We start from the raw sequence: 27,067 nt of genomic DNA, 5'->3' as shown, positions 1-27,067 counted from the left end.
ATTGCACTTTATACCTGAATAAATATTTTTGTTATACGATGGGCTTGTTCTTTAGAAGGGACCATGCGCTTCTATGAGAGCGCCCTTTACTTGGGTTGGTATATACCCGCTTTCAATACGGTGGCGCCTCAGCGGCCACACACCTGGGTGATACCTGCGCCGCAGGGCAGGTTGGGAACCGCCACCGGGGGGGATGGACTGCGGGTCAGCCGGCTGGGCGTTAGCTGACGCAGGGCATGTTGGTAGTCGCTTAGCTCTTTCTCCCAAGATCTGTATCCACCTTACCTTGTGTCTCTACCCATTGCTGCCCTCGTGTTCAAACCCCAAAGTTTTTTTTTTTATGGTTTCTCTTGCTGGCGGACGGAGGTCTGAAAGTGGTCTGCGCATCCAAATAGGAGCGTAGTCCTGTTCATTTCCCGCACGAACGCCCGAGTCGCTCCGATGCTGTGCTAACAGACCTGCTCATGAAACCTCTACAGGCATCATATCTCTGACAGTCTCTCTTGCATCTCCAAAACAAAAATCTCTGGCATTTTAACTGGTTTGGAAATACTTGACAATTTCTCTGTACCCTTCCCTTCTGCTAGGAGTGTTGAGCTTTTAAAAAATCTTCAGCCGTCACCCAAAGAAGGCTAGACAGCTGTAATTTTTTTTTCTAGCATGGAATAACCCTCTTATTCCTTTGCAGTTACCTACTTGAACTACTTTAAAGATCTGTCTGTTCTGGGGACTTTCCTATGGATTCATCATGAACAATTAAAGCTGTGCTGCACTAACACCATGAGGTTATTCAATATCTTGCCGAAAACCCTTGTGTTCAGAGCAAGTGTTGACCTATACCTGTTGTGTTTTTCATCGAGCACTTCGCTTGCCTTTCGATAGGAGGGTCCAAGATGCCTCACAAGGGTGGGGCCAGTACCAATGGTGAACCTCCACATAGGCTCGAGGATGGCCAGAGATTAAGTTTCCAGAAACAATGTTGAAGTGACCTCCCCTCATTTAAAACTTTGCATTTCCCTACACAGCTGTAAAGCGCTTGCACTGTACTGGAGTGCCTTCCAGCAATTTTGAAACGGACTTATAAGGCCTTTCCAGCACCATTAACATGACTCTTGATCACAATGCACATACTTTTATCCTAGTCAAGTCCAAGTTTCTCTTCATGCTGTTTCTTTAAAGCTAGCGCTTGCCTCTTGCATGTGTGAAAAGGGGATTTGAGTACAGCCTAGATTTTCTTAGTAACATCAATTCTAATTTCGTACTTGTGACTGAATTAGCAATTGATAAGATTAAACAAACCAGCTGTACCAAACAGTAACTACAATCTGACTACAGGGTGCTGTAATGCCATGAACACAATGCAAAACACGCATGTTGGGTTTTAGATGAACATTTTATAATGTTTGCTACAAGTTTCCAGTAGGAATAGTAGTACATTTTGATCTTGTGGTGACCCAAATTACACACGGACTCTCATACAGACCCATGTTCTTTACACAAAAACAGTTTTAATAGCATTACAGTCCTGAACTCCCAAATGTTTATTAAACACCTTGCAAATATAAATATGCTCAGCTGTAACCGTGCCCCACGGCAATATTTCTCATGAAGATTTCATTTGCCGCTTCGCTGAGCTCCATCAGTATCGACTGTAGCAACTGTTAGTCATAAACGTTTATTTCTTGAAATAAGCGCTAGTATCCACTTTAACTCTAAGTCCTATTCTTGAGTTTTCAAATATACTTTCCCAGAGTTTCCTCTGGCAAACTCTGGTTCAGAGAACTGTTCAAAACAGATTGCTTCTAGCTAACATACGTTTACAAAATCATTTAAAAATCAAAATATTAAAAGTAAGGCAATACAATACAGTTCGAAGCCCAGAGTGGGCACAGCTTTTTATATAGCATTTGATAAAGATTTTATCCCCACAAAGGTTAGTACTATTATCTGAGATACATTTCAGAAAGATAGAAAAGCTTTAAGAGTTCTACACAGAGCATAGTGAGAACAGACAAAATCAAGCTCGTCGGATTCGACTTCTTTGTGTCCCATAGCCGAGAGTCCCTTGAACCCATTCCAAACCCTGGAAACGGATAACTTCAGAGCAGCCAATCCACGCTAACCTGCATGTGTTAGTAAGGAAACTGGAGAACCTGATCAAGCCCTGACAGGTGTCCCAGACTCCACCCGAATTTAACCCTGGATCCCAGAGCTGTGAAACAGCAGCGCTCACCACTGCACCACCGTGCTGCGGTCAATACGTAAACTGAATAATAACAATAACGACACAACGAAATAAGCCAGTAATAGCACCTGGGTGGCACAGAGGTACCATGGTTCGCATTGCTGCCTTGCAGGGCTGGGGCACTGGGTTCAGTTCTGGACCTGCGGTGCTATTTGCATAGGTTTCCTCCAGGTTCTGGTCCTGGTGTGAGTGTGTGCCTGTTTGTGCCTGTGCCTGCCCTCTACTGGACTGGCGTCTCATCCAGGGTGTAGCCTGCCTTGTGCCTGTTTGCTTGTCGGGATGGATTCTGGCTCCCCCATGACCCTGAATTGGATGAAGTGGTTAGAAAACACATGTATGGATGTAATAGCACTTGGGTTTTCGCTTGGTAGGTGAAGGCTTATTCCAGAGGTTTATCTGTTTGAGGTAGAGATTTGAATAAAAGCCAAGGCTGTTTTATGCATTTTTAGCCCTAGCTAATTTACCATTCATTACCAATATTCAAGGTTGTGGGATTTCACACTTCAAGCATTTGGCCTTTGTTTAAATAAGGTAATACAGTATTTAAATATAACACAGGTAGCAGGGTTTTGTCAAGCGAGTGTGTTTTGACCCTTTTTTAATTCACACTGACATGGATTGTCTTGGTTTGGTGTGCTCCCGGTCCTACACGTGTAGTTCCATGTTAATTCAGTCCCAGCCTTCACATACCTAGAAATGCAAAAACAAATAGAGTTAACAAGCCTGATGCAAAATCTACTATAAAGCTTGGAAAATTAAATTAGATGCTACAAAATTTCCCATGCTACAAAATAAATGCTGCGCATTTCCCCGTTTCTCATTTGTCATTCATTTGATCTGGCTTTTTGATTTCTCTTAATGTCTAAACAAAGCACTGCTTCTCAAAGGATTTCCAACGGCAGAACAGAAGGAAATGTCGACAGTGTTGCGAACACTGCGCTTTAAGCAATCTTCTTCAAAATAATATTTTTAATCTGGAACAGGTGGCAAGTATGGAAAACAAAAAAATAAAAACTATATCAAAAGATCCATCAACACACAAGAAATTAAATAATGACAAAATTATATTAGGAAATGTAAATAATGCTTAACGATGATTTTTAAACCTAATCAAATAATCCCACCTGTGTTAAATATAAAATGGAACATAAGACAAACTAGGTTTAAAATGTAGTAAGTTGTATCCTTAAATTTAGTTATGTGTCAAATCACCAACACTGCAAAAGCTGCTGACTGTCTTAAAACCACACACAAAGGTTTAACACTTCAATAATGCTCTAGGTACAATGTCTTCAATCAGACATTTAATCAGCTGACAGACAAATGTTAAATATTTTTTAAACCATTCATTTTTCTAAAAAATGTTCGAAACTTGAGTACGAGAAACCTTGGAAAACGACATGATAAACAAGTAACATTCAGAATAAAGATAGTTCATTGAAGTGACAACGATTAAAAAAAAAAAACGATTACACTGAATAGATAGCATACCCATTTGTGAAGAAGGCCACACAGGGAAAGTTCTTGTTGTGGGAGTCCGTAAACACGCTCTGGACGAAGAGGTTAGGGCAGCAGCTGTGCTAGAAGGGGAACAGGAATCTGGAAATCGACATTTCGTCTCGCGGTGGAACCACCACTCATTCACCAAACAGAAGCAGTTTTGTTTATAGCACTCTTGTTGCATGTTCCCAAATTTGGGATAACCAGTTGTCCATCAAGCCAAGTTTCTGCTCCAATACCTGTTCTAAGCAAGCTTTCCTCTAGAATGTGCTGAGATGTCTGCTTTTCTACACACAGTGAGCTCTCCAGCACCTCTATCAGAGATGGTATAAAAATGTCAGGAAAGCTACAGTTAATACTCTGACTGACTGAAGCCCTGGCACTCAGCTAACAGCGCCTAAAGAATCCCAGGTACAGTCCACTAACAACAGGCCAAACTCAGACCGGTGCAGTCTGAAATACATACACACTGCATATTAAGCATATTATATAGACAAGATCAGACCCCCCCCCCCGTAAAAACTGTGCAGAAACTTTAATGAAAAGGTAACTCAAAGAAACCCAAAACAGTTTAGCTTTTGGCATTTCATGCTCTGCATTCCTTTAAGTGATCAGGCCTGTGTCAGGCAAACCCACTTGAATATGGCGGTAGTAAATCTTCATTTTAAATACTTACATTAAGGAACCTCCCCACATTGCCTTCTTCTGTGGCATCCAAATAATAGGTAAACTCGTGCGTGTTTTTCTGGCCCTTCTCCATCTTCTGGGCAGCTCTCGTTTTGCTTGGCATCTCTTCATCATTGCTGTCTTCGCCCACAGACCAGGTGCCTAATGAGTTCACATCCTCCTCCTCCTCTCTCTGTGCCTGGTGTGGGGTCCTGCTGTCTCCTCCTCTCAGAGCTCCTCCCTCCACTCGGTTCGGCACATCTAGCGCCTCAGCTGCCTGTTCTGATAAAACACCGAATCTCAAACCAGAGGCCCAGGTCATGGAGCCCTCTTCGGGAATTTTTTCATTTAGTGCAAGCTTGTTTTTATAAAAGGAGACAGAAAAAAGCGTTGTGCAAAAAAAAAAGTGCAGAATCTCTCATCCAATATGTTCAAACGTTCTTGGAGCAAGGTAAAGTTGAAAAGGGTCAACAAATTCATCTAATGAGCTCACTATGTCCTTGGGAGAAAAACCTTCATCAATGCCTGTGACCTTTTTCTAACAGAAAGGCTAAACTCATCAGATGCACAGTATTAACCATGTAGCATGCAAGTAAAAAAGTAAAAGTGAATACTGACGACGTTCCAATAATGCTTTGATGCTCTGCAGGCTGCTCCACATTGTTCTGAAGTTATTGCTGAGAATCATAACCCTGCTATTCACCATTCTATATCTATTACGCTGTGTTACGTTTTCTATTACAATTATACTGTACAGCCCATATCCCATTACATTCTAGTAGTGTGTAGCCTTGCTGTCAACAGCTCCAAAACATACGAGACACTTTAAAACAAAACTACATTGTGAGTGCATAGACCAGCTTCACTGAATAACTCTATAGCTGAAGTCAGCAAAAGGCCCTGAGCTTTATTAGCCCACCTCTTCTTGATCCATATTTAATGGATTCCCTTAACAGAGGAGGCACATACAGTATTTACAACACCCATTTCGCAACAATGCAGCTCACAGGAAGAAAAGAGGAAAATAAAATTCCTATTAGCACCCAGTTAACACAGAAGAGTCACTGCAGACCCAGTCGAGAAGCAGTAGCACAAAGCTAGGTCTACCTGCAAGGGCTCTGGCCCGCAGCCGGTCTGTCGTCTCTGCAGAAGCAGGTATCCTGACTCTCTCTTTGGACAGCTCACGTAGGTCTTCTTCATCTGAGCTGCTGTACGGGATTGTAAATGAATTCTGAAATGCAGAGAAATTCTGAATTTGAGTTTCTTGCTGATCATTTTTCATAAATGATATGTATAAATTCGTCGGGGCTTTTTTAAAATTGGCCAGTCCATGAAGATTTTCAGCAATTTCATCTTTATTCAGCAATAAAATATCTTTTGGGATAATAATAATAAACTTTATTTTATATAGCGCCTTTAATGGTGGCTTCTCAAAGCGCTAAGGAAAGATAAGGAAGCTGCACTGTAACAGATTAAGATAAATTAGTGCTTTTGTTAACAATGGTCTTATATCTAGTGCCTTCGACATGCCAAAACATCAAATATAAGTCCCTTATTGAACAGTTCTATTTTCAGCTGTCCGCTACAATTCAGCCTAGTAAGTCTTTCTATGAACAGAACTTTCCACAAACTGCTTTCGTTATAATCTGGAAGCCCTCCTAAATCAGAACTCATACTAACTTACGCTGAGTGGTTAATTAACCATTTAGCCCCAACAGTTATCTGAAGGTCCTGGGTGCTTGGCTGCAGGTTCTTAACATTTGAAAGAAGAACGTGTGAACAACTGAAGATTTACTCCTGTGATTCCTTTCAAGCCCAGGGAAAGGACAAGGCTGCTGGTGCTTCTCCTTCGCTGCCCAGTCCTCCGGCTCCTCACCTCTTTCATCATCTTGTCCAGCTGCACGTGCAGAAGTGCCGTCTTGCTCACAGGCCTCCTGATCGCGGGGTTCTGGGGAGACAGCTTGGCACAAGGAGCACCTTTCCTGGGAGAAGAACAGAACAGCACCAAAGCCTCTCATTAGCAAAAGCTGTCATATCGGTGAAACAAATGCAGTTCTGCATTCCGCTGACATCCAGTCATGCGATACATTTGCTCCAGTTTCATTATTCTGCCACAGGGACAAATAAGTATCCATTCACATCTCTTCACTCATACACACTGAACTCCGATATATGTGTGTGAGACTACCTAAAAGCTACAACATTGGGGTGTAATAGAAGGAGAACATTTATTTAGATTGTTTTCATTTTTACCTACATCTTGCAATATTTGCACTACTAAATACTTCACAGCAAGGACTTCAATAGCAGATGGGATGGCAGATGGGCACAGCCTACTCACCCACTCATCCATAGTTATGCACCTTGTCCACAGAGACCTACAGGAGGGTTAGAGCCCACTGGAATGCTGATGCCACTGCAAGCCCAAGCCTAGAGGCTCCTGGGAAATTTCAAGGGCAGATCTATTGCCAGAAGAGCCCTGGTCAACTAAAGTCAGCTTTACTCCAGAGGTGCCAACAATGGGAGGATCCCTGTGATGTCACCTGGAGTCACGACCCAGGCCCCAGCCTGCAGCTGCTGGATGACAGAGCTCAGCTCGAGCTCTGGGCGAGCATTTTGACACACAGAGCCTCTCTGGCAGAGGGTATGCATGCCTGAAGCCCCTGGAAGGGGTTTCTAATGACACTATGGAGGTGCTCCAGATTCCCCCCCAAAAAAGGCATTAATTAAAACTATTTAATGATGAATAAAATAATGTCATTAACACCAGCTGGAATTATTGGAAACGTGGTAGATATATTTCTTGGAAGCGTTAATACGTCTGAAGAAACAGACCGGAGTTCTGCAGTCAGCAGCAGAACATCATATTTCAACGTAGACGAACTCAGTTTCACTCGTCTCTAGGCAAGACGAGAGGGGTCTGGAACTCACTCATTGAGGCGCCCGAGAAGGGAGGGGTCCTCCGCGGCTCTCTGCTCCTCTCTCCTTTCTTCTACCACTTCAACGTCGTCGTCCGAGGGCGGCTCTCCTCTCTTCCGTTTCCCCGAAGACTGGGGCGCGTCTCTCCTCTCCTCTTCCTGCCCGTTTCCCCTCGTAGCCTCGGGTACGCTGCCAGGGGCGGGGTCCTTCCTCAAGATTTTACCTAGTCGTGCCGGAGGATGTAGTCGTGTGAATGAAAATGACGCTGTACGCGTCGCGCCCTGAAGGTCTAGGCGACAGGCCATGACTAAGAAATTGGCCAAAGCAATGTGGTTTGTGGGAACTTAAGAAAGCCCCAGCTGACCTCTTCGCACTCCCCGTCATTGCTCACTCAGACCGTTCTCTTGATACGCTAAAGGCCCGGCCTGCTGTTCGGAGCGCAGGCAGGGCCCTGTGGTGCAGACACTGCTGCTTCAAGTCTGTGCCGGTTCATGAGCCGACAAAGACTGGGATTCCCTGAACAGCTTCCCACCGCTGGTCAAGCACCGCCGGGGCTGGATGGGATTTAGCTTTTGGTACGACAGTGACTTCTGGTTTACTTCTGGGTTGCCCGCGCTCTTGCTGCAAGAAGCGAGACAGCGTAGAGAGTAGGGCAGCGTAGATAGTGCGGTATAGGGGCTGCTCCTCCTATCAGTGCTCTCCTGTAAGACACCCTGGAACTTGCAGGGTGTCAAATAGGAATTTGATCGATTCTATACTTTCGCCAAACTTGTTGAACACATTCAGCCAGCACTGCACCCTCCACAGTGCCTCTCACCTACTCACCCAGGAACAGTACATTTCTCAGCGTCTTAACTGTAGGCACCAACGTAACCGCAGGCCCTGAGCTGCTACAAGGCTGAGAGCATGCACACTCGTCACCTCTGATGAAAGTCCACTGCAAGTCATGTGTTTACCACAGTAAACAATGCTCTGAATGTCAAAGGTACGTCACTGTGCACCGCAGCCAGAACCTACTCTTTACTGCACCAGGTCAAACAGCAAACAAAGGCACCTTGAACTCTACTTGGTCTTATGATGTCTCATTTCAAAGATTTATAACAGGCTTCTGTAAGTGTGGTTTGCATTTTTTAAATACACAGTAGCAAATTTCAGCTGCTTCTTCTTCTTCAAAATAACATCTTTATTTTGCGTGGAGCTGATTTGCCACGCTTTGTGATATAAAGGAAAGGTATAACATTTAAATGCTTTCACCTTTTAAACAAGCAATTTACACACAAAAAAAACTTGTCATCCTCGGTCCTTTTAAAGCAGGATAATGAAAAGCCTTAAGCACACTGAAAGAGCAGGATGACATTCACAGGATTAGGTGTCTATCCCTGCTTTGTTATGCTGCACATTCCTGGGAATATCAGTGACAATTCCGAGTCGGCGCAGGGGCTGAAGGGTGTCCCCCGCACAGCAGGCATGGCGGTCCAGCCTGTTACCTGCGTAAGTGCAGACGAAGGTGCCCTGGTCGAGGTCGTGCAGGCAGCGAACGCCCCAGCCACGGTCCTGCGTCCGGAACACCTGCAGCTTCACTCGCAGGCCGTGCTGCACCACGCGGTTCAGGCACCGTCTCCGGTCACAGGCGCACCAGGGGCCGCACTCGTAGATCCTGTCGGCACGGGAGACACGGTACGGATTACAGGCACCGTTCCGCTCAACAAAGACACCAGTAGCCATATCACTCTGCAACTCACAACTGGCACCCCGCTGAAGCTCAGCAGTGTGAGCCTGGTCAGTTCCTGGATGGGAGACCTCCTGGGAAAAACTAAGGTTGCTGCTGGAAGAGGTGTTAGTGGGGCCAGCAGGGGGCGCTCACCCTGCAGTCTGTGTGGGTCCTAATGCCCCAGTATAGTGACGGGGACACTATACTGTAAACAGGCGCCGTCCTTCGGATGAGACGTAAAACCGAGGTCCTAACTCTCTGTGGTCATTAAAAATCCCAGGGCGTTTCTCGAAAAGAGTAGGGGTGTAACCCCGGCATCCTGGCCAAATTTTCCATTGGCCCTTACCAATCATGGCCTCCTAATAATCCCCCTCTATGAATTGGATTCATTACTCTGCTCTCCTCCCCACTGATAGCTGATGTGTGGTGAGCGTTCTGGCGCACTATGTCTGCCGTCGCATCATCCAGGTGGGGCTACACACTGGTGGTGATGAAGGGGAGTCCTCATTATTTGTAAAGCGCTTTGAGTGGAGTGTCCAGAAAAGCGCTATATAAGTGTAAGCAGTTATTATTATTATTATTATTATTATTATTATACCTGATATACAGACAGGTATATCAGGACCCGTCCGGATGATGGGAGGGGGAAACAACATAGAACTTCCTGGTGTGACTTTTATGGGGGTCTGATAACAATGTGGTCTCGTATGTGGAAGAACACATCCAGGATCTGGATCTGCACATGTAGGAAACACGGTTCAGAAACGAAAATTAATTCCGCATCTCCTTCCCAATATTAGGCAGCTCAATATTAAACATGGTGGTAAAATGTCAAATTTCTTTGAAAGACTTTTGAGTAGCGTAACGGTTAAAAGAAAGGAGTTAGGAGTACGTGTCTTTCACTTTTCCCTCTTCTTCCTCTTTTATGTTCAGTACATTCTGGAAATTTCCACAGAATATAAACTGAACCAAAACTGATTATTTTATTGAACACGCAAAGGGTAAAGACATGATGGGAGAACTAGTCTTATTTTAAAAACTCTAAATAAAATGCAAAAGAAGTACTGCAAAATTCAGGGCAGAATCAACGAAAGCAGACATTTTTTCTTTTGAAAAGTTGCTCTGCACTCAGATAGCATCTTACCTATATAAATAACACTTCACTCACCCTGAAGGTATAGGCTGCAGAAGTCTTTTGTTGGTATACAGTTGTGTCTTAGCTTTTTCACCATTTTTAGCTTTAAGAGATAGTTTCAGACAGGCACATTTAGTCCTATGAAGAAGAAAAACACAATCTAAGCTTAAGAAGTTAAAACTGAACAGTAAAAAATAAATAAACCTGCTGGTCAAAGGTATAGTAGTTACAGTCAGAAATGAGAGTCAGCACGGTTTCAGTGAAAAAAACAACAACAACTGTACCTTCTATAGAAAACTGTATTTAAAATCGTGCTAAAAGCATATTCATCAGAAAACATCTTGTAAGCCTTCTTTTTATCAGTTCAAATGAAATAATTCATAACATTCTTGCAAGTCCAAAACTAAAAACTCTTGAGTTTCAAAAAATGAAGTCTGTACTTCTGGCAGTGAAAGAAGCAACATCCTTTTATACCAACCATAGAACACAAACCAATATTCTGACCAGACTGGAGCTGTAAAAGTTCATACAACAAAGAAAATACATATTTATCATGAGCAGGAGCCCTTTTTTAAAAAGAAAAAATGCTTCAGAAACCCTGTCACGAGTATTTTAGGAATACGGCCCACAAACGAGTCAGAATAAATACCCTCGCAAAGCCCCATATGATTATTGGACATTCGTCATCTCCAGACACCACATGTACCTCACCGCGCAGGGCAGAGAGGATGACGGGGTCACTCACGTGTCTGTGCACCCGTCAGTGCAATCGCAGCAGTCTACAAAGAGGGCACTGGGGTCACCAATGAAGCAGCCGTAGGGCCATCGATCCTTCCTGTACCGGAACGCCTCCGGCTTGGCCTCGTCGGCGTCGTTGTAGAGCTGGACGGCCACGAGCTCTGCCCCCCGGCTGAGGTCCCTCTCGAACACCAGGGGCTCCCCCAGTGCCAGCCCCCGCTGGACCTCCACAGCGGGGTTGAAGGAGAAGTAGTCCAAGTGCAGGAAGTCGCACTCCGCTTCCTGCAGGAAGCGAGCGACCTCGCCGAAGCCCCTCAGGGTCCTCCCACAGGGGGCCTTGTAGGACACGTCAAAGGTGGGCTTCCCTTCCCCCGGCCCCCGAGTCCGCCTGGCGGACAGCCTGTGAAAGTGGCAGAGGGCGGGGATTCCCAGCGGGGCCTGGCCTCGGAGCTGCTCCTCCGTGAGCGGCCGGCAGGGGAGGCACGCCCGGTGGCAGTCGTGGGGCTGGAAGACCCGCGCCACAGGGGGCTCCGGCACCGGCAGCTCTCCCAGCGGGGCCGAGACCCAGCTGCAGGGCCCGTTTTCCTGATTTCTGTCCAAAAAAAGATCCCGATCATTGAAAGGGAGGTCAGCGGGCGTGACAAACTCAACGGCGTTGTGATCGTCATTATCCTTTCTTGTGGCGAACAGTACAAATACAAAAAAAAATAGACCTATCCACTGCACACTGCACATCTCCCGGCCAAATTAAATGTGGTTTCTTTCGGGTAGTGCTGTATCAAGATCATCAGCAGGGGAAAAGGGACTTTTAGAGCGCATGCATGATTATTTCTTGTTTTTCGGTTTGAGAGGCTAATTAAATTTGTATATATTCACCATACTGAACCGCTTTGATCATCTTAATCTGTCAAGGGAGAAACTCCCGGATAAATTTTTACATTATAGAACAATTATGATAAATATTTTAAAAAAGGCAAGTAAAAACCTTTGATCATCTAATGATGTGTCATCTGTCACATTCTCACAATCCAGATCTTCTTTAGAGATCCAGAGATCACTCTGCTCCTCTGCAACAGCTGTCTCTAGGTTAGAATAAACAGGAAACCAGTGCAATTTGACAATAATGTCTTAACAGTTTGTATAATAACTTATCTAGCCATAAAGCCTGTGGGAATGGGCTGCAACTCAACCAAGGATATGGGCAGCATTTTTGTTACCGTTACTAGCTGAAGGACACACCCCTCTTATATTTTACTGGAGTTTCAGTCATGAAACCTCAGGTTAAACAGTTCTGGCCCGAAAGACAGCAAAAACACATTTTTTTAAATCCTAAAATTCTACAGACCGCAAGTTCACCCTTTAACAGGTGGTGCGCTGCTATGAGCAGTGGATGATAAAACAACAGTAGTCCACACTAATTCTCTGACATTTTCAGACATTGACCAGAGCTCTGAATGGGTTAGCTGAAGCAACTGGTAATTTGTCATTAATTACAATTTTTTATACATTACAACCTTAAGTCATTGAGAGGTTTGAGGTCCCTGTAGGCTTAGGGCTCTCCAGGACCAGGTGTGATTATCACTGATCTAGAGGAATTGTGTTAAATACGTCAAATGAATTAAAAATAGCACAACATTTAAACTGAGGGATGCTATATTAGAATGCACAATGCATTACTAAGACCTTATTTTCAATACTCTATGTGATTCTGGTCACCATGTTACAAAAAAGTCACCGATGCTAAACAAGAGTGACTAGTTACATTCTTGGGTTTGAAAGGAATGTCCTACACTGACAGGCTAATAGAATTCATGTTTTAGTCCCGATTAGACGCGATTCAAGTAATCGGGATCCTCAGAGTTAGAATCAGCACTGAAACCAAAAGTGGAAACTGCAGGGAAGTGTGCTGGAAACTTAAAGTGGGACACAATGTTTTACACAAAGGGTGTTAGGAGACTGGAACAAGATGCTGAAAATAAGTCCCTGGCTTGTTTAAAATAATGGCTGGGTGAGATCCATAAGTCAATCAGCTACTAGCAAGCAAACCAGCTAGATGGCTTGAATAACATCCTTGCATTTGTAACTTTTCTCGTGTTCTTACTTTGAAGTAAACAGCTGTGGTCTCAAAAATCTCAATGACCCCTGAATCCCGAATCCATCTCTGCTCTATATTTACAAATAGCCACTACTAAAGAGTGAGGCTAAATACTTTACTGCAGTGCCTGTAATCCTTCAACCACTAAGCAGAAGAGTTAAGGAAATGTTAAAACAGAATCCTTGCCCATGTTTTGCTGGTGCTTTAGTCACACGGGGAGTACAAGCAGTCTTTTCAAACAGTTATTCCTTTTGCATTCTCACCTGCACTTATTATGATTTCTTCAAAAGTGTCATGTTCTTTAATGAAACAATTTCTCATGCCAACTTCCAGCATAATGTTCATGGCCCTCACATACTCTAGAAGCACACAAAAACACAGAGTAAACATTCTGGGGGAAGGTAACAAGTTCATGGCTTCAGAATGGTTTTGGGGGGACTTCGACTTTCCAAACCAGCAGAGCTCTTATTACATCGTTAAACTCCTGTTTAAACTGAACTGAAGCTAAAGTGTCCTCGGATGAGATGTAAAACTGAGGTTCTGACTCTCTGTGGTCATTAAATATCCCAGGGCATTTCTCTGGCCTTTAGCAGTCATGGCCTCCTAATAATCCCCATCTCTGAACTGGCTTCATCACTCTGCTCTCCTCCCCACTGAAAGCCGATGAGAGTACTGGCGCAGTATGGCTGCCATCGCATCATCCATCATCCATTACAATGAGGAATTATTCTAAATGCATTTCATAGTGATTGCTTCAGATCTAGCTGAAAACTCACAAAAAGGAAATAAATATCCTATATGGACAAACCAACACCTGCTGGCATGTATTCAAATCTGTATAAAATATCATATAAGATACCTGCACACCACAGGGTATTATAGGGGACTTTGTTGAAGTTTTTGAAAAATATTTTCAGTTTATTTAAATGCTTTTTTCCTGCACCTTGATTCGTCGCAGACTGGTCCTTGATACCTTCTTTAAGAGACTTCAAATAGGTGTTTAACAGGTCAAAGGCATAGTCCACTTGATTGCGAGTTTGTAGTTTGCTCCAAAATATTTTTGCCTTCTCTGAAAAAAAATCAATGATGTGTTATTACATTACAAGAAAAGAACACAACTTTGCCAGCAAAGTGGTTTTCAAACTTTGGTGTTCACCAAATGTAACAGAAGATGTTACAGTGAAGTACATGTATTAATGTCTTGAAAATTTATGGCACATAACTGATGTATTTTTAATGTATGAATTTTCAAAAACCTTCTTCATGTCAAATGTATTTGTTTTTAATGATTCTTACATTATTTTATATTTCATTACTGATATCTTGCAATGCAGCAAATTATTAGTCATAAGAATGTTTTTATAACCCTTAAAAGTCATTTTGATTTCATTTAGGGAAAATATATTTTATTTCACAATTCTGATGTAACTTTTCCGAAAATAGCCGTGTTTTTTTACAAACATTGAACAGATTTCCTACCAACTTCAGATGTTTGGTTTTCTCCCGAGCACTTTCCCAATGACAGACTGTTCATCTAGGAGATACACAAAAAACAGCATCTGATTTGAAGTGGCTTCATTCATGATTCCTAGAGGTCATTAAAATACACTGCAAATCAAAGGCTGAAAGATTTTTTCAAACTAGATTGTTTCCAACCAAATGACTACAGCGAGTCGCTTTAGTGACTGAAGTGTTTAAATCTGTGCTGTGATGTTACTGCCACTTATAGTTTTGATAACGCAGAAAGGAAAACTGGAACATTACATATTATAAGACCCAATTGTGGCTAGCATAAAGGAGATGCCAGGTCATATCCCCTCTCTTGAACAAGGGGGACCTTGATACTCTCCAGCACAGAACAAAGTCTCCAGTGGGAGAGACAGAAGAATAACAAGTGATGCTATTTTTTTTATTTCAGAGTAAGAAATTTTTGTGCAAGGCTCCTGCAAGTGTGTGCCCAGGGATATTTGTAAATTAACTGATTACTTCACAGAGGAAGAACAGTTAACAACGTGCAGCCTGCTCAATGAAACATCAGCGGCTGGCAAACACACAAATATGAAAAAGTGCCTTCCGTTTCTCACCCTGAGGTTTGAAAGGCTTTCACTCACTTTAACATGGGCAGAAACACGCAGCTTATCTTGCTAGGGGTGGGCTTTCACGTGCCTGTGCTCTTTTCCTCTTGTCAGGCTGTGCTTCAAAGGCATCTTCCCTGCTCAGGGAAAACATATAGGCTGGAAATAAATATATACGGATGGAGGAACGAATGAATCGTCATACAGCACATTTTATCACACCAGAGACTAAAAACCTCCCTCACAGCAAAGCTTAAGTGCTAGACTGCAACAAAACATCTTAATCAATATGTATTTTATGAACACCAACAACTTACTCAAAGCTTCCTCTAGTGTTTTCTCTAATCACAACATCTGTGACTGCCAATAATACGGCTACAGCTTCGTAGTAGAGAGAAAGAACAAGTAAAGTTTAATTCCATGCTGAAAACAGAAGAGAGAAAACACAACGTTTCGGTGTCAGGCTCCACAGCCGAAACGTTGTGTTTCTCTTTTCAGCATGGAATAAACCTTTACTTGTTCCTTTGCAGCCTACGCATGCTGACGCAGCTACCCACCTGAACTACTTCATTGTACAAAATAAATGAACATACAATCTGAAGTGTTGTAGTAATTAACGCTACATTTACCATTAAAATCGAATTGATGTATTGTCAGGGAACATAAATCACATAAAAAGAAACATCCTTAAATACTTAATGCAGAACAGTCCGACAATGACTTGAATTACTTTGTACACCAAAAGTGAATGTTTCTAACATTTTCCTAAAAATTGGTTTTCATTAAATGTTCACTGTTTAATTTTTCCAACAACCCAAAAAAGAAATGTATTTTCATGCAGAGAATTATTAGAGCTTTAGAACTGAACAGGAGGCACTTCTTTACAAGAAGGGTGGTGAGAGTATGGAACAAGTTCCTCAGTCATGTTGTTGATACCCTGCCATCTTTCGTGAAACACTTTGGCTGAGGTGACGGCTGGATGGATCAGTAAATTACTAACTGCCAAACAGGCTAGATTGGCTGAATGGTCTCCTTTTGTTTGTAATGTCAGACGCGTAACGAGGCTATGCATAAACGTTTGTAAAATCACATAAAATGACCAATGTCTCCTTGTGTTGGCCGGGCAGAATGTAATTATTCCGTTCAACATGAAGCATAATAAACCCCACGTGTAAAAATCAAGTAAACAGAAACATTCTGAAATTAAGCATTTAGTCGTGTTAATCCTATCCTAGTCTTTAAGTCTTTATGCGATTTCGGTAGTTTTATGTTAGCATCCAGTTTGCACAACGCCACGAGGAAGTGTTAACGTCCTAGTTGGCGGAGTAATTCGAGTAGCGTGCATTTCAACAGAGTGAACCACATTAAAGGCTTTCTGCTTTGAAAATTTAAAGGGTCACCAAAAAAGAAAACATTTATCGGGACTCTAATACACTGATGCAAACTAAATGTTTTGAGACACTGTTTTCTACATTAAGACCACTATTGGGAGACGTGGTGCACACGGCTGTGCATTATAGTGGGAACATGTACAATCCTGCACCTGAAATGCATTTAATTTTCGTAGTAGTCGTTACCCAAATTATCAAAAGCTTACTAGGACATCAGCGATTTCCTCGATTTTGTGCATCTTCCGAGAACAAATTTCCACCAGCAGTACATTTCCCGAACAACTATATTTGTGTACTTTTTTAATCTAATGAGTATTGCACAAATGTACCTCCCGAAGTATTCACGGGAGATACCTATACATTCCTAAAACAACTACCACACCGATGGAAAGAAATACACCAATTGGTCGCGTTTCATGACATCATACCAGGGTGTAGGATGCACTAATGGATTTCAGATAACTGAACTTGATCACCTTTCAGATGATCATTTTTGGGGGGCATTCATTTTCATTTGTGTATTTATTTTTGAGTTAATGATACTAGAAAATGTAGATAAAACCTGTTACAATTCCATTCTCATAAAGTATAGATAGCTTTTTCCGACATATCTATTCTAGCCAATCTTAAAGTCGGTTAGCTATGTCTTTCTCCCGACTTCCGGCGTCCTTGTTTTGTTCAGGGGCGGTGCTCTGGGCTCTGGCTTGTTAGATGAAAGTCCTTTCACGGGGGTAGAGAGTGTGGTGTTTTTGGTTTTTTAGTTAGCTAGTTGGTCGTGGTTGATTATTTGCAATTATTTTTTTTTTTGGGGGGGGGCAGGCTCTCCGGGAAGAATTAACGTGTTTCACAAAATGAATTGAGCAACAAACGTTCATTCTGTTTGTAATTAAGAATGTTAATATTCCTATAGCTAAAGTTATACTCGGTCATATATATATATAGGTCTTTACCCAAACTTCACTAAATTCCCCTCATTACGAATATACTGCCTCTGTGATGTGATGTGTGATGTGTATGGTACTGAATCACATTTTCGTTTTTGAGATTATTTTCCAAATGTTTTGTGAAGTCCACGCAGGTCTATAAACCGCTTTCACCTTTCAAAATAAAATTAAGCAATGCACGTACAGCTAATTGCGCTTTGGTGTAAAGATGCACAGTTCTCAAAATTCATGAGTTATAATAATAGAGCAGGCAAGTAACTGCTATATAATAACTGCAGATAGCTTGGTCCCTAAAGCGTTTCTGCTTCCTGGTATGTTTTGTAACATCATAGTAGAAACCTATGCAATCTTGTAATTCAGAACAGTTCTCCGCCTGTAGGGGAGTTGAAATAAGCAGTTGTGCGCTGTCCGTAGTATCCCTTCCAGGCTTCATTAGGTAAGATATTGCGCCAGGTGTCCGATTTAGGCTGATCGAGTTAATGGAGCTGTTTTGATGACAGGATTTTTAGATTGTCAGGTGGGCTACGCAACACAAGAGTTTTACTGTTCAGTGTCCTGACTGTGACGGTGTTTTTACTCTTCAGTTTTCCGTGTGACAGTACTTATTTAAAAACGTTTGTGCTTTAAAATACAATTATGAAGAACAATTCATTGATTTAATCGATGTAAGAATGCTCGTTAACATTAGTATATAACAATTCAGAATGCCTCGAACTAGATCTCACGCAGCGCGCAAACTAGCAACTGCTTCGTACTGGGAGCTGGCGGAGAATCAGGTTATGGGTCATTCTATGTAACGAGATCGGCGTGTAAACTAATTACAGTATCAGACGTGATCCTGACAAGCACAAAAAATATCAGACACTTCTTTAAGGGAAATACAGAATTTTTCCGCAGTGAAGTACTCATTCATCTGTATTAAACGAATTATTACACTTACATTACGTTATAGCTGTTAATTCGTTATCACCAGTCCTTTCATAACCAGACGTGTCTGTGTATCTTTGTAAGCCTTCAGCGTTAAGACATGGCTCGGGTACGAAAAGCTGTAGAAGAAGCTCTGTGGGGGATGTGTGTTGGAGATGCCATGTCCATGCCGGTCCACTGGTACTACAATGTCAGGGACATCAAGGAGGACTTCAATGGCTGGATATCCAGATACCAGGCACCAAAAAACAGACACCCTTCCAGTATCATGACCCTTTCTAATTCAGGTAAGGTCAGTCGTGTCCTTGGTTATTACCATGTGCTTACAGAAAATTATACAGTACATTGGAAGGTTTTCGAAACATCCAGGCATAATCAGCAGTTGTATTGCTGGTAGGGGCTGAGGCACCCTGGAGCCCATTGCTCAAGCCCATGATCAAGGCACACACTCCAGAGATCCCACTGGACTCCGCCTGTGTGTCTTTGGAAGGTGGGAGGGAAATGCAGCACCTGGCATAAACCAGTGCAAAACCCCATGCAATTACAGGGAGAGCATGCAAACGCCACACATGTCCAAAATTTGTAGCCAGGACCCGAGACTTGTGAAGCAGCGTGGTTAACCGCCATGGCCATGAGGTATACACAGTTTGATCATAATAAAGCAACCCACCATTTAAAACCAGTGAAACCAGATGCAGCTACTATAGATTGATCCATGCATTTCCTGAATTCTTCATTCAGTTCGGGGTCACAGGGGAGCTGGGGTCTGTTCCAGCAAGCAACGGGCACAAGGCAGGGCTCACCCTGGACGGGACACCAGTCCATCTCGAGGCACACACAGACACGCTCGCACCAGGGCTAGTCTTATCAGAATCCAGTTCATCTGTCAGTATGTCTTTGGACTGTGAGAGGAAACTGATGAGGGAACCCACGTGAACATGGGGAGAACATGCAAAGTCCGTGTAGATAGAAGGTCAGGAATTAAACCCAGGACATGAGAGAGGTGAGGCAGCAGTGATTCAGATTTTCACTTGCATAACACTTATCATAATATACGTTTGTCTACCTTAGCTATGAAAATGAAAACATTTTCTTCACAGACAGAATATTTTATAGCTAGCTAGAATGACAAGTAAAAATAAGCAGAAGCAATAGCAAGGAATTCTTACAGACAAGGGTACTGACACCCTAAATCTCCTTGTCTAACTGTACATATTTGACAGTGATGCATCTCCTGAGTTTTAATTATTGTTCAGTAGTTCCCCCTTAGAAAGTAATAATTAAGCTTTCTGGTGATGAACTATTTTGAGACACAGTGTAAATACTTTTGCAGTTTCAAGAAGCGTACACAGAGAAAGAAAAGCAAGTCTGCACTACAATGTAGTGCCGTAGTATATACAGTACTTTAAATATATATCATTGCTTTTAATAGGCAACTACTGTCTTCAGCTTCTAAAACTAAAGATGTGTTCTCATGGCCCTTTGTAAGGACAACTACGGTTTATAACTTCAAATAAAATGACAGCTACAACAATGGAAACTGTAAAAATAAATCAATAAAACTAAAAGATATTCCGTGTGAACATGGCCCTTTATGTATTCAAATGTGCTGATTGAAAAGAAATACACATATGATTGATTTGTAGGCCCCTTCAACTGACTGAGAAAGAGGAATGGAACATAAACTGCATGACTCGCCTGCTGAGGCAGGGAGAGCAGAAACTGGACTGGCACAGAGAAATGCATGCTCCTTATTATAAGCTTCCTGTGCAACACCTGAGTTTTGTAGCTTTGAGTTTTGAGGTAGCAAATTTCAGTGATCCAAATAGAAAATAAAAAGGAACATGTAGATGTACTAAAATTGTATGCAATTTAAGTTTGAGCTTTACAGAGGGAATTCTGTGGGGGTACAAATATCATTAAGAGGGTATCCTTCATGCCTGCCATAGTAGGTGCTGTGCTCGCCAATGATAATGGTGACCTGCATGTCTTGCTGATGACCAGTTAGTGGTAGGGATGGAAGGGGCTATAACTGCCAGCTCCCTGAATGAAATACCTGTCATTCTGAATTTGTTGCTCAGCTGGAAGTGGACGGACAAGCCATTCCAATGCCTCCCAGCTTCCTGTAGTGGGAAACATCATTCTGCATGACAAGCTGAAGTACTGGAAGACATCGGAGGGATCTGTTCATTACCACCAAGGTATGTTGTAGCTGAAACGAATGTAGTTACAGGTAGAATAAACTCTTCTGCAGAGTATGTTGTGGTGCACCTTGTACTGTAAGTGTGCAAAAACAGAATGCACCAAAGAAAGAGTCCTGCTGATTCACTAAATTATTTTTGAATATGTAATGTTTAACATAAAGATGAAAATGAATATTTTTTTAATATGGATAAATGAGAAACAGGTTGCAGGTCTGTCAGGCATAAATCCCAGATGGAAAGAATCTTCTTCACTGAGTTATGAAAAACTTGTTTTTTCTTTTAATAGCTGACTTTCAGTGCAGAATGAAAAATAAGCTATTCATAACACACCTTGGAATTTTACAGAAATGTCTGTACAACTCTTCTTTTTTAAAAATAGGTTCCACAGACAACATTTAATCTTTTTTAACCATGTTAAAACTGATTATGTTGTGTTAGTGTTTTGGTAATGGGAAATAAAACACTGTAAGATCACCACCTTCCTCTCAGCTGTTGTCCTTGGCATTTACAGTGGAATTCCTTTCAGCACGATCAAAAAGACAAAAATCTAGCCTTTCAATATTAATTACGAGCAATTGATCACCCAAACTCCCACAGCTGTGTAAATGCATAAAAATACTTTTTAATATTCTACAATAACTGGGGATGATCCAGTTTTGTTTTTTCCCTTTGCTCCAAGGCTTGCAGGCTGGGGACAACACTCTGAATGTGCTCTGTGCCCTGAAAGCAGCTCGGACCCTCACAGAGGGTCAGTTCCGCATGGTGAGCGAGGAGGGGGCACGGGCTGCTGTCCTCTCTGACTATGTCCACTTCATGACCACTCCTGGCTCTCATGAGGAGACCTATGCAGAGTCATTCCACAGGTCTTTCTTCGCCGACTGGCAGGAGCACAAGCCTGTTTCCCCCAGCAAGGTACAGTCCTCAAGCAGTTACACTCCTGTCTAAAGCAAGGGCTGTTCTCATTTTGCTTTTTTCTCATTCTCTTCCATATTCCAATTCAAATGTGAGAGCGCGTGGCAGATTTACTGAGACCGCGACTGAGTGTTACTGAAGACGGTGTCTGAATGTGTTGCTTTTGTTTTCTCCTCCCCTCCAAAAATGTCATTTTTTGATTATACTTGTGCTGGTGAGCCATCCCAGATACCAGGTGCCAGAAACCAGAGCACATCTTCACCCCTCTCCTCTCCAGTGGAGAAGAAACCGAGGGAGTCTGATTGTCCTGTACTACAGTAGCTAAAATGGCCGAGCTGCTCAGTCACTGAAGTAGCAGTTGCAGCTTGTTAAAACTTGAGATGGCAGTGGACGATGAACTATTGGATGACACTGGTCAGCAATTAAGTTTTAAAGTGGACTTGGTCTCCACTTTTCTATTCTAGGGCTGGTTTTCTGTTGAAGTGTTTTCATTCTTCACTTTCTGGTTGGCACAGAGAAATGAAGGTGGCAGATGAAGAATTTTAATTGGACAGTGCAAATGCAGCTTTAAACATTTCTAGTCATTGACCCCTTGAAGATGTTGCGTTGGGAACGTTGTTACTAGCTGTTACAAGTCCCTCTGTTTGTTTTTACCATTTGATGGTGTGGCCGCCTTTTTATACATTCTGGGAGTGTCTGGATAAGGTCAAGATATAGAAACAGGCTTCCTCTCCTTTGCCCACGAAGCGTGCAGGAGTGAAAAAAGTTTAATCGTTTTAAATAGACCTTTAAGTATTCTATTTTCAGTTCTCCCTATTACCGTGGTGCTGCTTTAATGGTTTTTGTGTCAGTATCTTGGAGTATCCAGTGTTTCTTTCACAGTGTTGGTCACCTGCGTTTAAGAAACCAAGTGTTGAAGAGATAACAATAGTTATCTCCTATCTTACTAGATAACAGTGGTATTTGAAGGCTGAAGTAGTTCACATAGGGAGCTGCATTGGCATGCTCAGACTGCAAAGCAAAAGTAATAAAAGTAAAAGTTTATTCCGTACTGAATCCATCCTGTTTCCTTTCTTCTCTTTTTCAGCAGGGAATAAACCTGGACTTTTTCCTGTGTAGTTGAAGGCTGTGTAGCGATGGGTTGCCACATGTGAAGTAGCTGTTGTATTTGTTCCAGATTCTCGAGTTTGCGGTGAACCGCTGCAGACAGAAGATGAGAGCGTCGCACCCTGACAGCCAGCTGGATGCGATAGGGTGCCTCCCCATGGCTATTCCATTCATTCTCCTGTCCGCCACAGAAGAGCAGGACCAGGCGGTATGCTCACACGTTTTCATCTTTTTAAAGCTAGCAAGAGGGATGGGTGTAAGAAGATTCACTTTTTGAGATAGCTGTTAATAGCTGATGGTGTACCTACAATACCTAATTTTCAATTGTTTGCTCATGGCCTTAAATAGGGAACATGTCCCGAAGTATAAAAGCAATGGCTCTTTCCAGCAGCAAAACTTTTTTTTCTTTTTCTAAGAGAATAGCAGTGAAATGTCCGCAGCTTTTTACCTGAAGCAAGTTGCAGTGGTGGACCTGCTTCTCTGCCTTCGGCCTCAGAATACATATTTTTGAAAAGGGGAAAAGGGATCTATTAAAAAGTGTCAGCGCCTAGGTGTTAAAACAACAGGAACAGGAAGCTATCACTATACCAAATTATCTGTTGGTATTGTTATCACAGATATAACTTTTTCATGTAATCCTGTGCACATAAACTAAACTTCATGCAAATAACTCTTGAGCCAGGGCCATTGATTAAAGCAAAGTGTAGGTTCCTGCTTGCTAGAGCTTTGTCTTCTTCACAGTTACCACACAGGGGCACTCCTTGCCTTCAGCTGTGTTTTTACATACAGACAAGTCATTCCTCCTGTAAGGAGGCCGTCAAGGTCCACCTTTAAAAACCAAACAGCGGTGATCACCAGCATCCCCCAAAGGAAAAGGGAAAAACCACGAAGGAACCCACAAAATCTGACGCACACAGAAAAGCAGGCGAACCTGAGGTCCCATCACTATAAATAATCAAACGAATATTAAGGAACAAGTAAAGGTTTATTAGATGGTGTAAAGAGAAGAAAAGAAACACAACTTTCCGGCTGTGGAGCCTTGTTCCTTGATTTGTTGACTTTGCAGCCTACGCATGCTGACGCAGCTACTGTACCTACTTAAACTTCAACAAATACTAATACTAATATTGCCAACACTGGTGACTGGCACTATAGCTATTGGACTTTCACTTTCTAGTGAATCCTGTATCTCTAATACAAATCCTGTTCACTCTGACAGGTCTTAAGCAGCGACTTAAGACCGCTGTTTACAAAACAACAAAGGGACCCTTCTCATATGTTTTTTGGGGGGTTTTCTTATTGTAAACGCAAAAAAATAAGTACCTGAATTGCCTTTAAGGGATTCCTAAGGCAAGGCCCTTAAAAGTTTCATGGGAAGCTTTGACACTTCCTTGACCCTTGATATACTGTACAGCGTAGTCTACAATGGAAGAAACTAAGTCTTGTAAAACCAACTTCAGCAAATGTCACCAGATGCCCTTGGTAAGTTAGCAGATAGTACATTCAACAAGGTAAACATTCATCTTTGCTGCTTCCTAGTAAAAATTGGCATAAGCGTATCTTCAATTAAATCCGGCGAAAAGCCCTTTTTAACGCAGCCAGTAAAATCCAGCTCAGCTCGGGTCGATCCCCCGGTGCGGTACAGGTGACTGCGGCGGTGGAGTTGGTGAGGCTCACACACCCCCACCCGGAGCTGGACGAGTGTGTGACTCTGTACGCCAGGACGCTGCACGCCGTCCTTAACGGGGCGTGTCTGAGACAGCAGGCCGAAGCAGCCCTCAGATGCCCCGTGCTGGACGCCTGGCAGACCTGCCTGCCTTACATAGACAGAGCTGCCCGGTAAGTAAACCCTACTGCGTACGGACACCAACAGTCTTTTTTCTTTTACCCGGTTGCAGAGGGCACAGTGTTAAAGTCATTCGTACTACGCATCACCACCTTCACCAAGAGGAATTCCCTTAAGACATAGACCCCTTGTATCAGTAACGGGCCGAGCAAGTAGCTTTGACAGCCTGTGTGTGTGTGCTAATTGCAGATACTGTAGTTATCTGAGTAGCACGAATCAAGGTCGTTTCCCCGTTCTGTGGATATCAGGCAAATTGCTGTGTGCTTGTCTGTGATTAGGTGCTGTTTGTGTCACATGTCTCTCGTCTTGACTTCCAAGGTCACCAGAAGAGAGGCTGGGAGTCCATCAGACTGCTGTGGCTTCCCTTGGTCTGGCATGCTACATGAAAGGTCACTGCCATTAAAAAACAGCATATTTCTGTACATCTGTATCATCACAGCGTGTGCCTATTGCTCTGTAGGCTTCTGTATGAGTACAGTATTCACTACCCATATCTTTAACATAACTCATTCACTGGAAGTCATTTGTTATTTTATTTACACAGTGTCCAACAGAAACAACATTGTCAAATAATTTGACTTTAATACCCAGTACTTACTATATCTTGCTCAATAAATCTGTGAGTAGTGTACCCTCTCTGGGAAGAGAGGATGCAGATGCTTAAATCTGTGATTGCACGAATTATCAATCCGTGTCCCAAGTGCTTGATGGAAATGTAAAGTAAAATAACATATTCAGCATAGGAAACCTGAAGTATAATGCTTACTGCTTTAGAGTACTTGTGTCGGTAAGTGTCCCTATTACCTGCTTTTCTGCAAGAATGAATTTGTCCCTGCAAATGAGTCTTGTGTGACAGTGTCTGTAGAACTCCTGTAAATCCAGAGCTTTTCGGTGTGGTGTCCTCGCAGGAGCCCTCAGCAGCCTGTTTTACTTGGCATATGAATATTACGATGACTTCAGTGGAGGAATCCTGGCAAACACAAACTGTGGAGGTACATGTAACAACACTGCATGGCCAATAAAGTGATCTTATATGTTCATTCCGTGGCCTCGAGAAGCTTCTTTCTTCTTTCTATTGTATAGATTTAGCTTTATCACATCATTAATATTTGGGAATCTGAAAAAAAAGGTTCTGTTTGGACGTTTTAGGAGAAGCAAATTGGGCATCAACCCAGATTTGCTAAATATGTAATGAGACTATATTCAGTTTCCACATTATATCTGAGATGGTATGCAGAACAGATGTATTTTTCTGATCCACAAACGTTTTTCCTTTATGCCGTCTTTAATTATTAGCCATCCGTTCAAAGGTTTAGAAATTCTCAGCATTTCTCGGGCAGGAGTGGCTGTGTGAAAGGAGTTTTCACACCAACGGGCAAACGGCCTCTTTTTCAGGTGAAAATTGTAACCGTGGCGCCGCACTGGGGGCCCTCCTGGGGGCAGCCTCAGTTCACCAGGGAGGTCCCATCCCCCAGGCCTGGAAGAGTGGCCTGGTGACTGCCTGCAGCCAGGTGACACAGATCCTGACCACTGCAGGCATGAAGAAAGACGACCCATCAGTGAGAACATCAGACTAAAAGCTGAAAGACAACGAATTCACAGCTGGGTCATTTCCAGTGTGTGGCAGATGTATTCTTTGGCAACTTATTCACATTTAAATACATTGCATATTGTTGTCTGTCACTTTGTGAGCATATTACAGTTTACTAGTGTGCACTGTACAATTACCTAGAAGAGAAAGACAGAACTGTCTAGAATTGGATTGTCCATAATGGTGCAAAATCTATTCTTTGCTGTAATTATTCTTAGACATTTGTTTTGTTGTGCCTTAGGTGTTTTTTTTTTCTGTACGCCACATTGTAACATATGTCTTTCTTTAAAATATCTATCCTTGTAGAGTTAAAAATAATTTTAAAATGAGTTGCTTTCAAGATGAGTATGCCATTATTAGTACTGCATCTGGCACAGCATGGATTTGACCTTTTATTTGTACTAAGTGTGGATACTTTTGATAGCACTTATCTGTAAAAATTAACAAAACAACTGATTTTCCATAAAAGTAAAAATAACTTTTTTGCTTAGTAAACAGTCTTAAACAGTTCCTTAGAGACAGTCTAGCTGTATTTTCAACTCAAATGTCTGGGAAATAATATAGGTACATTCCTGGGGTCAGATATCAACTTGTAACATAGCAAGAATAAGAAGAGTTTCTGCATCTTATTATGATTGATATTATACGTACGCTACTGTCTGATGAGTTACTTGTATAAAAAAGAAAATGGTGCTTTGTTTTATTTAGTTGTCACACCAGAGTAAGATTTCTTGTAATGTCTTAACATGAAGGAATGTTTCTTTGCGTTCATGTTTATGAAGCTGTCTTATCACTGTACCTCTGCAGTATGTTAGTCAACATTCTTCATGTCTGAAATAAATGTTGAATTCAGAGAAGATGTCCTTGTGTTTTTATGAATTCCTCAGAGTAATATATCTGTTTTTGCCAAAATAAATAATATATCTGTCTTGCTGAACGTGCCGTATTATGCAACCATATCATAATGTCGTGAGATGTTCTATATTCCTGATTTATCTGACTTTCATTGACATTTACTTATCGCTTTTGGTGTGTAAATCCGCTATTTTTTTCCAAGCCAT

At 42.3% G+C, this 27,067-nt stretch overlaps 2 protein-coding genes across 7 annotated transcripts; one reads left to right on the top strand and one right to left on the bottom strand.

The window, feature by feature from the left end:
- Positions 1-358: 358 nt before the first annotated feature.
- Positions 359-16,877, bottom strand: setdb2 (SET domain bifurcated histone lysine methyltransferase 2). Of its 5 annotated transcripts, none has more exons than XM_088914949.1 (15): positions 16,682-16,877; positions 15,121-15,221; positions 14,489-14,543; positions 13,953-14,078; positions 13,273-13,368; positions 11,900-11,996; positions 10,922-11,506; positions 10,210-10,314; positions 8,818-8,987; positions 7,343-7,553; positions 6,288-6,393; positions 5,519-5,642; positions 4,422-4,693; positions 3,737-3,825; positions 359-2,935 (listed from the first exon to the last, which is right to left on the bottom strand). In XM_088914949.1, the coding sequence occupies exons 3-15, from the start codon at positions 14,541-14,543 to the stop codon at positions 2,818-2,820; spliced, it is 2,154 nt and encodes a 717-aa protein (XP_088771075.1). In that variant the 5' UTR covers positions 15,121-15,221; positions 16,682-16,877; the 3' UTR covers positions 359-2,817. The 5 variants fall into 5 exon arrangements, 3 of the variants coding, with proteins under 3 accessions (XP_088771075.1, XP_088771077.1, XP_088771076.1); XM_088914951.1 differs by having other exon boundaries at positions 15,121-15,243; positions 16,682-16,834; XR_016091011.1 differs by having other exon boundaries at positions 2,921-2,935; positions 3,737-3,844.
- A 747-nt stretch (positions 16,878-17,624) lies between these two features.
- LOC148835713 (uncharacterized) lies at positions 17,625-26,860 on the top strand. Of its 2 annotated transcripts, XM_088912492.1 has the most exons (9): positions 17,625-17,855; positions 18,431-18,633; positions 20,428-20,547; positions 21,230-21,462; positions 22,640-22,777; positions 24,215-24,408; positions 24,734-24,804; positions 25,324-25,407; positions 25,811-26,860. In XM_088912492.1, the coding sequence occupies exons 2-9, from the start codon at positions 18,447-18,449 to the stop codon at positions 25,990-25,992; spliced, it is 1,209 nt and encodes a 402-aa protein (XP_088768618.1). In that variant the 5' UTR covers positions 17,625-17,855; positions 18,431-18,446; the 3' UTR covers positions 25,993-26,860. The 2 variants fall into 2 exon arrangements, with proteins under 2 accessions (XP_088768618.1, XP_088768617.1); XM_088912491.1 differs by lacking the exon at positions 17,625-17,855 and having other exon boundaries at positions 18,237-18,633.
- Positions 26,861-27,067: the final 207 nt, after the last annotated feature.

This window comes from Atractosteus spatula, chromosome 4, assembly GCF_055471065.1.
Source record: "Atractosteus spatula isolate fAtrSpa1 chromosome 4, fAtrSpa1.hap1, whole genome shotgun sequence".
Taxonomy (NCBI): Eukaryota; Metazoa; Chordata; class Actinopteri; order Semionotiformes; family Lepisosteidae; genus Atractosteus; species Atractosteus spatula.
The sequence above is the reverse complement of the archived record's forward strand: the minus strand, read 5'-3'. Positions and strand labels throughout refer to the sequence as shown.